The sequence below is a fragment of the Lichenostomus cassidix genome, chromosome 1 (genome assembly GCF_008360975.1).
Source record: "Lichenostomus cassidix isolate B80296 chromosome 1, HeHo_3.0, whole genome shotgun sequence".
Classification (NCBI taxonomy): Eukaryota; Metazoa; Chordata; class Aves; order Passeriformes; family Meliphagidae; genus Lichenostomus; species Lichenostomus cassidix.
The window spans coordinates 64,008,753-64,021,739 of record NC_139479.1 but is presented as its reverse complement, the minus strand read 5'-3'; the positions used below and the strand labels follow the sequence as shown (position 1 = coordinate 64,021,739).

Sequence of the window (12,987 nt, the reverse complement as noted above, 5' to 3'; positions counted from 1 at the left end):
AGCAGCGGACACCGGGGCGACGTGGGAGGGGCGGCGGCCACGTGGCTGCTATGGCAACCGGCCCGGCCCCCGGGAGGCGGGAGCGGCCGCGGCGCCCGGGCTGCCATGGCCGGGACGCTGCTGGCCCTGCTGGCCCTGCTCGGCGGCTCCCAGGTGCGCGCCGGCCGCCCGGGGCTTCGTGCCAGGGCCTCCGGTTCGGGCGGACAGCGGGGAGGGCCGGCTGCGAGGGCTGGGGCGGGGGCTGGCGGGGCGGGGGTGCGGGCAGCGCCCCGGGACCCTTCGCTCTCGGTGCTTCCCCCGCCGCTTGTGGCTGCGGGGCTCCCGGCGGAGGCTGCGGCACTGAGCGGCTTCGCAGCCCCGCCGAGACAGTGCCTGCGCGGGGCAGCACCGGCCAGGGGCTCCAGGCGCTGTGCTGCGCCCAGGCGAGGAGAAGAGAATCTGTCGGTGAATAATGTCCCACTCGATAGTGCCGGGTTTTCTCCTTGCTTGGTTGCTGTCGGCTTTCCTTCACTGTAGGCCAGCCTGTCTGTCTGCAGCTCGGTGTCATCACTGTGTCCCTGCTCTCGGCAGGGCGAGGAACAGGAATGTCAGGTGGCCGTGGGCCCGCAGGGTCACCCGCGTTAATTCTTAGCCCTACACTGAGCTCTGCGTTTCAATGCTTATCTTGCAGCAATGCTTAGCTTCCACTCTTGTGCTGGAAAAATAGAACAAGAAGGTGGGAGATTATTTTTTTCCATTATCGTTTAAAATGTATCCCTTGACCCGAGTCTGACTGTTCCTGACACTTCCACATTTACACTTCCTCATTTCCTCGGTGTAGTTTTCTTTCTTGACCAGTAGTTTTTTTCTTATTTTCACATCTTGAAGTGGCTACTGAATCTGGTGCAATTGGAACCTTCTCCGCTATTTTCCTCATTTTGGAGAATGACTGACAGATATTAACATCAACTCTGGTGTAAGAAATTTCAGGGTGTGTGTTTTGCCTTCCAATTCCAGGGCACCCCAATCTGCAGTGCTTGAATAGATAGTTTTCAGATTGTTGTAGTTTTCCCACTTGCAGTCCAAACCCCTAGCTGCAAGCCTGCTTCTGTTTATCCGTCTTGTTAATTTACATTGAATAAATGAATTTTTGATGCTTCAGCACATAGTTAATGTTTTAACTATTTCCTTTGATCCCACCCTCATGGAATTTGACTACTATATTTTGTGTTTTCAGGTTTTAAAAGCAAATTACTCCTCTCCTTGGAGGGGAGAGCAACAGATGTACAAGCTGGACATAGGCTGGCCTAAAACTCCAGAATATTTCACTGGCCAAACATTTTGTGTTGCTGTTGACTCTCTCCATGGTTTGGTCTATGTAGGACAAGTGAGTGGGAATACTGTGTTTCTCTCTGTGTTGTTCTTGAGTGTTTTTGCCATTAAAGCATGTGGATAAGATTAGGATATATATGTTTATATATATACATTTACACATTTATACATATGTATGAATAATTATTGTATCAAACTCAGAAAAAATGTAAGCAGAGATGTCTTTATTTATTTATAAAAGCAGTTCTGGCACAACATTTGTTTTCGGGGTTTTTTTTAAAGCATTAAATTTCTGTGGTATGAATGTATGATCCAACTTAAATGAGTTACAGCAGCTTCTTCCCTTAGCTGTAAGATCAAATGTGTTTCTGAGGCAGAAGTTAAAGTAAACTGGTTAAAGTAATTGGAGTTAATTTATTTCCTCTACCCAGCTCAACGTACCAGTATCTCTAGGCCATGGATAAGACATTCTCTCCATGAGACATGGTGGGAATGTCTTGTAAAGCACAGTGTAAGTATTAGAGTGCCATGCAGCTAATAAGCACAGTTGCAGTTTTTCATGCCCATTATATTGGCTATGCTTTTCAGCAGGAACATAAAATCAGAACTCCAAATGAAGACCAAGATAGCTGCAGGCACTTGGCTGCTCTGAAAGCTGGGCTCTTTGTGAAATAAGGTGAAAGTCTAGACTGACTGGAAAGCTTTTAATGCTAAATTTAGACCCTTCTCTCTTTTTCCTTTTCTAGCTGGAAAAAGAGTTCTAGCGGAACATTATGTCAGGAGATTCTTACAATTCATGAAACATTGCAAAACTTCACAAAGAGGAATTGTAAAAAATAAAAAATATTATTACTTACTTGATATGTTTTCTTTAGAACTTTTTTTGCCTTTTCAGCGGGGAGACAATGTGCCAAAGGTACTGGTATTCTCAGAAGAAGGCTATTTTCTTTACTCCTGGAATGAGACAGTTGAAATGCCTCATGGTATCTTTGTATGGAACACTGCAATAGATAGTTCAGTATGGATCACAGATGTTGGAACAGGTATGCACACTGGTGATATAAGAAATATTTGGTGGGGAAGAAAATGTCAGTACTGCAGATTTTGCTTAAAACAACTCACTTATTTAAGTCTCTCAAAGAAGTGTGAGACAGATTAATGCTTTTCTTGCCATGAACAAACTTCTCAGGTGCTGCACAAAATAGTCTGAAGCTTCATGAGTTGTTCTGTGTGTCTGCTTACAGCTGCTGAGCTCAGTCAGCACTCCTCCCTGCTGCCTAGAAGTATCAGGGAAAGAAATCTGGCTATACTTATACTTAGTAATCCTGATACAATGGATGAATATTTTTATAGTGATGCTGGATGATTTTTGCCTTTTTCTTGTACATATTTGTAGCCTTCCCAGTACTTTTCCGTACCCTTTTCCCCAGCTAGAAAGACCAAACACATTCCAGAGCTCTGACCCTGGGAGACTACAAGGCTATCCTATCTTGGTTCTCCCTGGGAACCAAGGTCTTTGAGACACATTTTTATAAACAAGTACAGCTGATTGCAAGGGAAGGAGGCTTCTGAAAAGAGGCTTGACCCGGGGAAAATTGCATCAGCACTTGTACTAATTGGCTCTTTTTATCAACTACGTTAATTTCCTAAAATCTATAAAGCTATATTCACCCCTGTGGGGGTGGGCTTTTGTAGATATTCTTCCACAACTGCCCCTGAAGCTCAATAAAGATCCGCTCTTCTATTACCTCTTAGACTAAAGTTATCTCAAGTTTCTTTTCCAAGGTGAAAAAGGCAACAATAGCCTTTGGATGTACTAACACCCTGTCATAGTCTCGCTGTAGAATTTTGTCTGTTAGATGCATTAATATCACTTCTGAGTATCATATTTTCTTTTTTAATGTCTGCAGTCAGTTTTAATACCTTATGTTTTGTTAAGATGTCTTTGCACTTTTTTTTTCCTTAATTCAGGGAAATACGGACACACAGTGAAACAATATAGCCCTTTGGGTAAACTGAGGCAGGTCTTGGGCACACCAGGTAATGCTGGTTCAAGTTTGATTCCCCTGCAATTTGATCAACCAGCAGAGATCTTTGTGGAGGAAACTGGAGAAATCTATGTTGTTGATGGAGACGGAGGAATGAACAACAGACTGCTCAAACTGTCCGATGGTATGGAAAAATGAACTGTTGCAGTGGTTGACCACTGAAAACTGGATTTTTAATAACGTGACTTGGGAATACCTCTAAGCAAGTACTAGGCAGAACTATCATTTAACTTTAGTTTGAAGACCTTACTGAATCAGATCCTGATTTATTGCTTGTCACTTCAGGAGAAATCTCCTAATTATTCAGGAGAAGAGGCTGAGAGTGACTTTGTTCAGTCTCCAAGAAAGAAAGCTAAGGGACCTTTTAATTGCTGTCTTCAAATCAGTAAAGGGAGGCTATAAGAGAAGACAGGGCTACATGTTTCTTAGATATATGCAGTGAAGAATGAGGAACACTGAGCACAAAATGCAAGAGGGGTGAATTCCAGTTTTTATTTTTGTTACAAAACATTCAGAGTAAGGGTGGTCAGGCAGTGAATGACAGGGTGGCCCAGAGATGGTATGCACTGTCAATTCCTGTAGATGCTCAAAAGCTGATGAGTTATGGGCAGCCTGATCTAACTTCAGAGTTGGATTGGTTATCAAGGCTAGCCCTGCCTTGAGGAGCAGGTTGGACCAGACAGTGTCTGGAGGACTCTCATACTTACATTGTTCTGTGATTCTAATTAGCTGGCTCATACTCCTCAATTAGGGCAGTCACTGAGAAGTCTGCACATGACCGCAGCTGGAATAAATGGAGGAGCTACTGTTTCTCTGTTGTACTATCATAAAGCAGATAGTTTCCTAATACCTAGTTTGCAAAGTGGTAAACTGTTAATACTCAAAATTTCCAGATAACAGGTGTAAAAATGAATTTAGGAAACTAATAGCATAATCAGCCAACATATTTTTCTCCTTTTTTTTTTTTTTTTTAAATTCAGTGCTTGGCGGAACTTTGGACTATGGCTCTTATGTACTAGTGGCTACATTTCTGTAATCATTCCTGAAACCACTAATAACAATCCAGTAGTCTCTGTGCTAGTCATGTTATTTCTCACATTCATGTATCAGGAGTACTGTGTTTAAACAGTTTACACCTTTTACACATTACCCAAAATAACTTTGCAAGAGTTAAAAGCTGGTTTATTTGTTGTTTTATTACTGTTTTTTTTACTTTTCTTTTTCATGGTGCTCACTGTTTAGACTACAAAGAGATATGGCTGACTGGAACAAATGGGAGTGGAATTGGTCAGTTCAAGATTCCTCACAGTGTCACAGTGGATGCTTTTGGACGGGTAAAGAATAATGGAATTTTTTTTTTCATCTTTCAACAGACTTGTTTATGCATTTGAACAAAACAAAATGTATTTATTTTTTATTTAAACTGTTGCAATCTGTGTCACTTTATGGGGTTACAGTTTTTAGTGTGATAGTCCTGAGCTGAAGTTTCATACTGCAGGTTCTATGGCAGCAGCAGATTCCAAGGTTAACTCAAGGATCCTGACCACTTACACTGTCAGTGTCCATGCAACAACGGGCTGCTCCTCCTGCAGTTGTGAGGGTACAGGAGAACTGTGTTAAATAAAAGCACTTTTAAATAAATAAAATAAATAAATAAATAAATAAAAGCACTTTTGTTTTTTCAGGAGGCTTTAATTTCATATTTGGAAACTCCAAATAAGCTTTAGGTGATAGTAAGGCTCTAGCTAAGTTACATAGTAAGGTACCTAGCTTGCTAGATGGACATTACTCTATTTTACAAGCTGCTCAAAGCATTCCAAGAGTCTATTTCTGCCAGGTATTACTTGTAGTCTGGCTTTTGGTCTGCCCCTCCTAGAGAGGAATTATGCAGTGTCTTCTTAATCTGTTTCAGGGAAAATAAGATTGCTTCACTAAAACACCACTGGTTGAAGCTAATTCTGCTGATGCTGTCTGAATCAGAATAAGAAGTGTGTATAAAAATCAATTCTCTGCCAAAATTGGCAGAGTGGGAGAAAAAACAGGAGGAACATGGTTACTTTATGCTGCAGAGTGACTATGAGTTTATTCATTCAAAGACACTGACTGGGATGAGTTATGATTTTATTGCCAACATAATGTTGATCATCAGTTTAGGTTGAAAAATAATTGGTAATTCATAAGAAATTTAAGAGAATGCTGTAGTAATGTTTCATTTAAAAATAGTGATGAAAGATCTAAGGTCATGTTTATTGCTCCTTTTTGGTGATACTCCAGAAAAGTCAGGAAGTTTACTTACCAGACTGATGAGTTGTCAACAGCTAAAACTTCAATGATTGTTGTACAAAAAATGCCTTCATTGCAACTGTTCAGTGGTGTTGCTAGTTTGAAATGTCTGTGAACTCAGCACAGGGTGGGACAGAGACAGAACTGCTTAGACAAAACAAGCTAAACATGCTCTTAAGTGTTTAAATTGCTGTATATTTGTAGTAGTATTAGGCATATCAAAAGTGTTTGCAGATCATGATAATGAAATGAGACTACTATTGGAAAAAAAAATGCAGGTGACAGACCTTTAGACAGATCTTCAGAATTTAATAGGTGGGAATATGTCTTCACTGTGGGGATAAAAATCCTGTCAGATATATCCATATCATAGCCACAAAAATGAAGACACTGTTTTCTCTGTTAAAGTAGTATGAAATAATTTGTGTATGTTAACTGCAGGTCAGTTTTGGTTTATATCTGGAAGTCAGATCTACTGATTTAGTTTTGGATGGGGAGATACTTATTCTTCCAGGGTACATTCTTCCATTTTTACTACAGGGAACTTTGCTCTTATAAGAAAAAAATGCATTTAATTTGTTCTATTTGTTCACAGCCATGTTTTTTCTTTTTAACAGGTATGGGTTGCAGACAGAGGTAACAAGAGAATACAGGTTTTTGATAAAGTCACAGGAGAATGGCTTGGGTCTTGGAGCGGCTGTTTTTCAGAAGATGGACCCTACTCTGTCAGGTATTGTTGAACAGTTCTAGAAGCATGCAATTGCATAAATGAGGTGTACTCTTACTGGTGAATTAAAATGTTGATATTTAATGCCTGATGACAAGGAGTTAACTAGTTTAATAAGGTGCTGGGTATCTTAACATATGCAAAGATCTGCACAGTTGCATCTTGACAGGGAAATCCTGACTTTATAACAAACCTGGTGGATTTGAATGCAGGACTGAGAGCTTCACTTGAAAATTGTTATGTTATTAAACTTACTGTTGCAGCTTTTACCGGAAGGAAGATTTTCTTGAATGTGTTTGCGGTAGCATAATGTGTCTCAAGCACAGCCATATGAAGAACAAGGCTTACAAGTTAATTCTCAATGTTACATTGTATTTTGTCTGTGACTATTGAAGAGGTCTTGTTTGTGTTAAAATGAGATGTCACGTGGAGTTCATAGTTTAAAAATGTGCTTGTCTTTCACAGGTTTACTGCCGATTACAAATACCTGATAGTAGCTCAGCTGAATATCAACCGGTTGGCAATCTTGGCAGCACCTCCAGTTGGTGCCATTGGGGACTGTGTTATGGTCCACAGTGTCCAGCTGGCTGATGAAACCAAGCCACACCTTGTGGATGTAGATGTGAAGAGCGGAGCAGTCTATGTTGCAGAGATTGGAGCCCAGCAAGTACAAAAATATGTACCCATAAGCTGATGGTTTCCCACAACTGCTGTGGCACTAGCTGTGTGACATGTAAGACCTATGATCACATTTCTTTGAGTTCTCTGTAGCTTGTGTTTCCTTAGACAAGCACAGAACTGCACAAGTGATCCCAGAACTCTAGAGCTAAGACTCTGTCCTAGCTGTCCAGGAATTCAGGAGAAATACTTGCTCTTGAGCTGTTATTTACTTTGGTAATGCTATGGCTTTCACTTTAGTTGCAATTGTAAAATGATAAGCATTTTAATTTTATTATATAAAACTCTACAAACACAGCCATTGATCTTAAATGTATAGGGTCAACCTGGTGCTCCTCTACTTAGCCTCTGCGTGTTGTTAAATGGTCAGAACTGTCTGAAAGAAGTTCTCTAAATTATTTCCTGGGAGAAGAGCACTTCATTTCAATGTTTCTTCACTTTGTTTTTTGGATGGTTTGCTGATACTGTCCAACACAGAATACAAGGATGTCTCTCAATGTTAAATTAGATGCTGCTGGATATTGGTGTCAGTACTGACACTGGCATCTGCCTTAGGTGGTTAATGACATAAGTATTGAAATCTGTCTTCAGCTCTAGCTAAAGTGATAAAGTCTGTAATAAGCTTGAGCTAAATTGATATTAGACACTTCAAACTAAATTAAAAGTATGTGCACAGCAGCCAAGTACTGATTCTTAACTAAATCAGTTCTTAACCTTATTTGATTTGTATCAGCATGAGCTTTCTGTTCCATAAGATTTCATAGTGGAACATATTGAAGTTCAAGTCATGTAAGTTCCTCAAGAAAAACAAATGCAATTTGCTAGGAAAGTCTTAATCAGCAATAGGGACTGCTGGGAGACATATGATTTTCATCCGATTTAATTGAAACTCTGTCAGTTAACAGCAAAGCATCTGTTTTAATTTATTTCCAGAACTCAGACTTCATCAACTCCATTAAAGTCTAGAGTTAAGTTTCTTACACTATATTATAGCAGATGTCTCTAAGCTCTGTCCTAAAAAATCCTGCCTCTCCATTCCCAGACCAGAATGGTTCTGCTTTCTTTACATGTTGTTACAAAATTTTAAGTTCACTTTGTAGCATAGAGGGAGCTGGGTATGGGGAAGATGGCATGGCAGAAATGAGACAGTGGATAACTGATTGCCATGGTAAAACTGTGAATCTACATTCCATATTTTCTAGCTCTTCAAAACATTTGAGAGGATTTTTGCTGCTTCCGCACACTTATTCTACTGTGTGGATTATTTTAATGCTAATTACCAGCTAAGAGAGGCGATTTTTTTCTACTTTTTTAAGAAAGGGAATATAGGAAACAGAATTGTACTGATCAGAAATAACCCATTTCAGTGAACATTATCAAAAGCAAATGCTACTTAATTTGGTAGGTTTCAACCTATGATCACAAATTTGTGAGTCAGCAGATGAAAAATCTGTCCAGAAAAGTCAGATTCATACTTTCTCTAGAAAGCAGCTCAGCTGTGGAGCCTGGTTGCCTGATTTCAGTACTATTTGAGATTAATGCACTAAATGTGAATTGTTTATTGTTGGCTACATCCACACTAATAAAACCAGATCACACCTGGGCCTGTCCTCACTCAAGCCTTAGAAGCAGAACTTCAAGGTTATACACTAGCAAAGATGGTCCATCACTCATGTGGTCTTGAGTGGGAGCTAGTAAGCAATATTTATTTACTGAAAATGTAGCAGTAGTTCCTCTAGACCTATGTGGATATGTCCACAATGTGTTGTGTGGCATTTCTCACTAGTTTTTGACTAGCTCAGGGATCTCTGCTCTATGTGCAATTTAGCTATTTCTTATCGACAAAATGTGGATTTATTTTATAAAATTTTACTGTAATATCATGGTATTTGAGCATATCTTGGTGTAGGGGAGTCCAGGCATATCCATCTTTTTTCAGCACATCCTCTCCTTATTTATTTTTCCTTTGTCACATCCAGTTGGAAATAGAGCTCAAAGCTCTCTGGGAACATGTTTCTGTGTTCAGTGAAGCAATATAGTGCACTTTTGGATGTTGACAAATAACTTGTACAAGTTTCTGTTTGCTGCATGGATCTGCTCTCAACTCTCTTTTTCATGAGCTTTTGCAGCCCCAAGGAATGGGGAGCATTCATCCAGATTTGTCTGGCTTTACTGAAATAGGCCAAGGTGACAAAATGTGCCTTGCCAGTAGGCATTTGTGTATCTGTGATAACAAGGGATAAGGGATGCTTATTATTAACAAATATGAGATGCTTAGATTCTATTTTGTTTCTATGACCAGACTGAAAAAGTGATTTTGTCCACTAATTTGCTAATTCTCTGAATGTTTTCTTACGTATAATTTTGAAACTGATTTCTGAAAATATGCATTGTAGGAGAATTTGATAAAATAAATTGAGAATCTCCCATTATTAAAGTTTTGGGTGCTTTATTTCTGTACTAAAATAAATACATGCCATTGTAATGGATTACTCTTCTAAATACAGGGCCCTTGGTACTTAAATAAAGTATTTAATAATTTCTGATACCAACATTTAAATGGAAACTAAAATTCCATGTTATCTTTATACATCACTATTTCTGTGGCCAATCTCTTTTGCATTCTAATTTATGTATCAAAACAGACACATAAATATCTCTCATATGTTTCCCTCTGAGTAATTAGTAAAATAGGATGATGAGTTACATAAGTGCCAAGTTTTAAAAAGTATTTAAACTGTATACCTTTAAGATGCTAATAGGGAAATTAAAAAGAAACTAACAAAACACATCTTATACCAAATCAGGTTTTATTTTTAGAAAAGATTTGCTGAGCAGTCTGTCTAGTTTTTAGAAGATTGAGAAGGGTTCTCTATGGATTAGAAATACTTGCACAAGAAGAAAGGTACCATACTGCAGTGTTAACTAGACAAGAGAGAAACCTAAGGTGATGGCTAGAACTGCTCAGAAATCTAATTTTAGGTACTAAGTGCCAGCTTTTAAGTGTGAGCAGTAATCACTGGAATATGCAAGTAATGGAAATAGAAATACCCTCTATTTTTGATTTCTCAAATTCTGCATACCTTTTTTTTTTAATTGATCCTTTATTGATACTAGATTAACTGGATGATGTTTCCAGGAGGTAAGACCAGATCACACAGTCGTTTCTCTTCATAGAATCGTAGAATGGTTTGGGTTGGAAAACACTTTCAAGATCATCTGGTTTTAAGTCCTGTGCTGTGGGCAGGGAAACTTCCACTTGATCAGGTTGCTCAGATCACCCAGCCTGGCCTTGAGCACTTCCAGGGACAGGGCATCTACAACTTCATTAGGGAACCTGTGGCAGTACCTCATTATTCATGAGTTCTTTTGTGATGCTTAACAGCCTTTTTTTGTGTGTGTTTGTGTTCTCACAGTCAGAAATTCATCAACAATATTTGGCCAAAACAAAAAAAGCCTGAGTCATGTTTTTGGTATGTGAGATCAGTGTAGTGAGGCTGCAGACCTCAAAAATTGAAGGGGGAGGCACAAAAGTATATCTGTGTGTCTGTTACTTTACATTCACTGCCTCTGTGAGTAAGCTGGCTGCCTTACAGTGGTTATTAACCTTTCTGAAGCATTGAGTAGTCACATATCTAGCTGGCACTTACTTTCTTAACAAGCGGTATCCTGAGGAGCCTTCTCAAGCGATCTGTCACCCCGAAGTGTGTTTGCCATCACTCAAGTTGCCTGTATCCAACGTAAGAGGGCACCAAACCCCTGCTGATGCTTGGTGCACTCAGCGTGAAGACAGACCTAACAGCTGGTGCTTCCTCAACGTTTTCACCAAGTCAACAAAGATAATTAATTGCTCCAGACTTCCTTTCTCTTTTCAAAACAGACTGCTGTAAGCATAAGCTGATCATAGAATCATAGTAATTTTGGCTGATTACTGGATTTATGTCCATCTTTTATTTCCATGGATTTTCCTAGGAAAGAAATCAGTAATTCAGTGTCCAGAGACAACTGGATATGGTGAATTGATTCTTGTAGTCCTTACACCCCTGGTTTCAATAGATTTACTACTGCTACGTTGCTTTGGAAACATCATAATTTATAATAGTATAACTGTAGCAGCATAATTATAGCAAGAGAGCGATGCCAGTATATTTCCCTACAGAGGTGACCCTGAGTGAGATTAGAGCTAAGCTTACTTAATGTCGTTCACCAATTTTATTCTGCCTCTCTTTTCTCAGCCTTTGTTTAAAAAATCTTGTTCTGGTTTTGTATTACTATTTTATTCTACTCCCTTGGGAGACTGCATCTGCAAAATTGTATTTTCCAGCAGCTGCCATAAAAAAGTTAGAACACAGATTTTTCTTCAGGTAAATGATTCAAAATACTGGAGTTTTTCAGTGTTCATAAAACATCAAAATCATGTTGCTTATATGAAATTTTAAAGCAGGAGCATAGTAATTTATGCACACAGGATGATTTGTTACTGTATTAAAGCCAAAGTAACACTGATACAAATGAGATATTGGATAGACATACTTTATCATAGTATCACATGTTATGAGTCTGAAGAAACCACATGTAATTGTGTAACTGGATCTGCAAAACAGGTGAAAAATACTGCCTGGGTACAACACGAATAAGCCTGGTAATTCCATCTCAGCTATGGTGGGGTCTCTTGCAAGCAAGACTTGTAAAACCTCTTGAATAACTAAAGTCTATATATTTAAATTCTTCCTAGTAGTCAATAAACATCATTATGAAGGGGAGGCTTTATATTTAGTCTGGATTAATTTGTCTTCAACATCCTGTTTTCAGGTAGTTTAGAGATTTAATATGACTTTTTTTTTCTTAGCACCCTTGGAGTCATTTACAGATGATGACTGAGTCATCTCTTGCTCTGCTCCTTGTCTAAACTGTATAGATTGGAAAATTTGACTTGCAATGGAAAACTGATAAGACTTTAATTTCAAAATGTTTTCATAGCACTTTTTAATAAAAACAAACAAATCCAGAAGAATGTTTACTGTGTGACAGGAAGTCTGGGTATTAGAAATGCCAGCACTAAACCTAACTCCCCGTGATTTGATGAGGCTGAATTTATTCCTGCTACCAGCTCTCAGCACACTACTGTCTCTGACAGTTGTCAAAGAATTTGAGTGACTACATGGTCAAGGTGTAAAGGTGGAAGAATAGACCAGAATAGATACAGAGTTTTTTAGCTTTACATGCTGTTAACTTTTTTTGACAGGTCCTAATCAGAAGATCTGGCAGCATTTAAGTGTCAGTAAATAACAATCTGATAAGTTACTAGCAGGTGGTCAGTTCATTAAGATCATTAAGTATTTTCAGGAGATTTCTGAAATACTAACTTGTGCTTAGAACTGCTTTAGTATAAGAGGAGAGAAAAAATGGCAAATATGGTTCAAAGGAAGAAAAAAAACCCTTCAACACACACACACACACACACCCCCCACACACACACACCTGTGTGTGGGATTTCTATAGAGTTCAAAAGAATTGATGACTTTACCTTGCCAATTGATATAAACCATAATGAAAGAGTAGATGTATTGGATACACAACCATGGAATCTATTACAGGTCTTTGGAAGACCTGTATGTATGTCAGGATGATCTGGCTAATTAGGTTTGGGCTTTTAGCAACATGTCATGTCAAGTGTCCAATTGTTTGGAATGAAAAGGGAAGGGATAATTATTGAAGACTAATTAAAATATTATAAATTAAGTTAAAAATGTTCTGTGCTGGTCAATGTATTGATAAATGTTCTGGAAATGAGTTTGGGAAGTCAGGGACAGAATTTACTGACAAAACTAAGCTACTCAGGCTTGAAAATAAAAACAAAAGCTGCAAAGAGTTGCAGAAGGATATAATGAGATTGAATGACTGGGCAATAAAATAGAAAAAGAAATACAACATTGATAA

At 38.9% G+C, this 12,987-nt stretch overlaps 1 protein-coding gene across 1 annotated transcript; it reads left to right on the top strand.

The window, feature by feature from the left end:
* Positions 1-18: 18 nt before the first annotated feature.
* NHLRC3 (NHL repeat containing 3) lies at positions 19-9,484 on the top strand. The gene is made up of 7 exons (XM_085060946.1): positions 19-153; positions 1,217-1,366; positions 2,207-2,354; positions 3,283-3,483; positions 4,602-4,693; positions 6,260-6,372; positions 6,835-9,484. The coding sequence occupies exons 1-7, from the start codon at positions 106-108 to the stop codon at positions 7,061-7,063; spliced, it is 981 nt and encodes a 326-aa protein (XP_084917072.1). The 5' UTR covers positions 19-105; the 3' UTR covers positions 7,064-9,484.
* Positions 9,485-12,987: the final 3,503 nt, after the last annotated feature.

Coding starts and splice junctions, on each gene's coding strand:
- NHLRC3 (XM_085060946.1), top strand. CDS start 106: ATGGCCGGGACGCTGCTGGCCCTGCTGGCCCTGCTCGGCGGCTCCCAG. Junction 154..1,216: donor CCCTGCTCGGCGGCTCCCAG/GTGCGCGCCGGC, acceptor TTGTGTTTTCAG/GTTTTAAAAGCAAATTACTC. Junction 3,484..4,601: donor ACTGCTCAAACTGTCCGATG/GTATGGAAAAAT, acceptor CTCACTGTTTAG/ACTACAAAGAGATATGGCTG.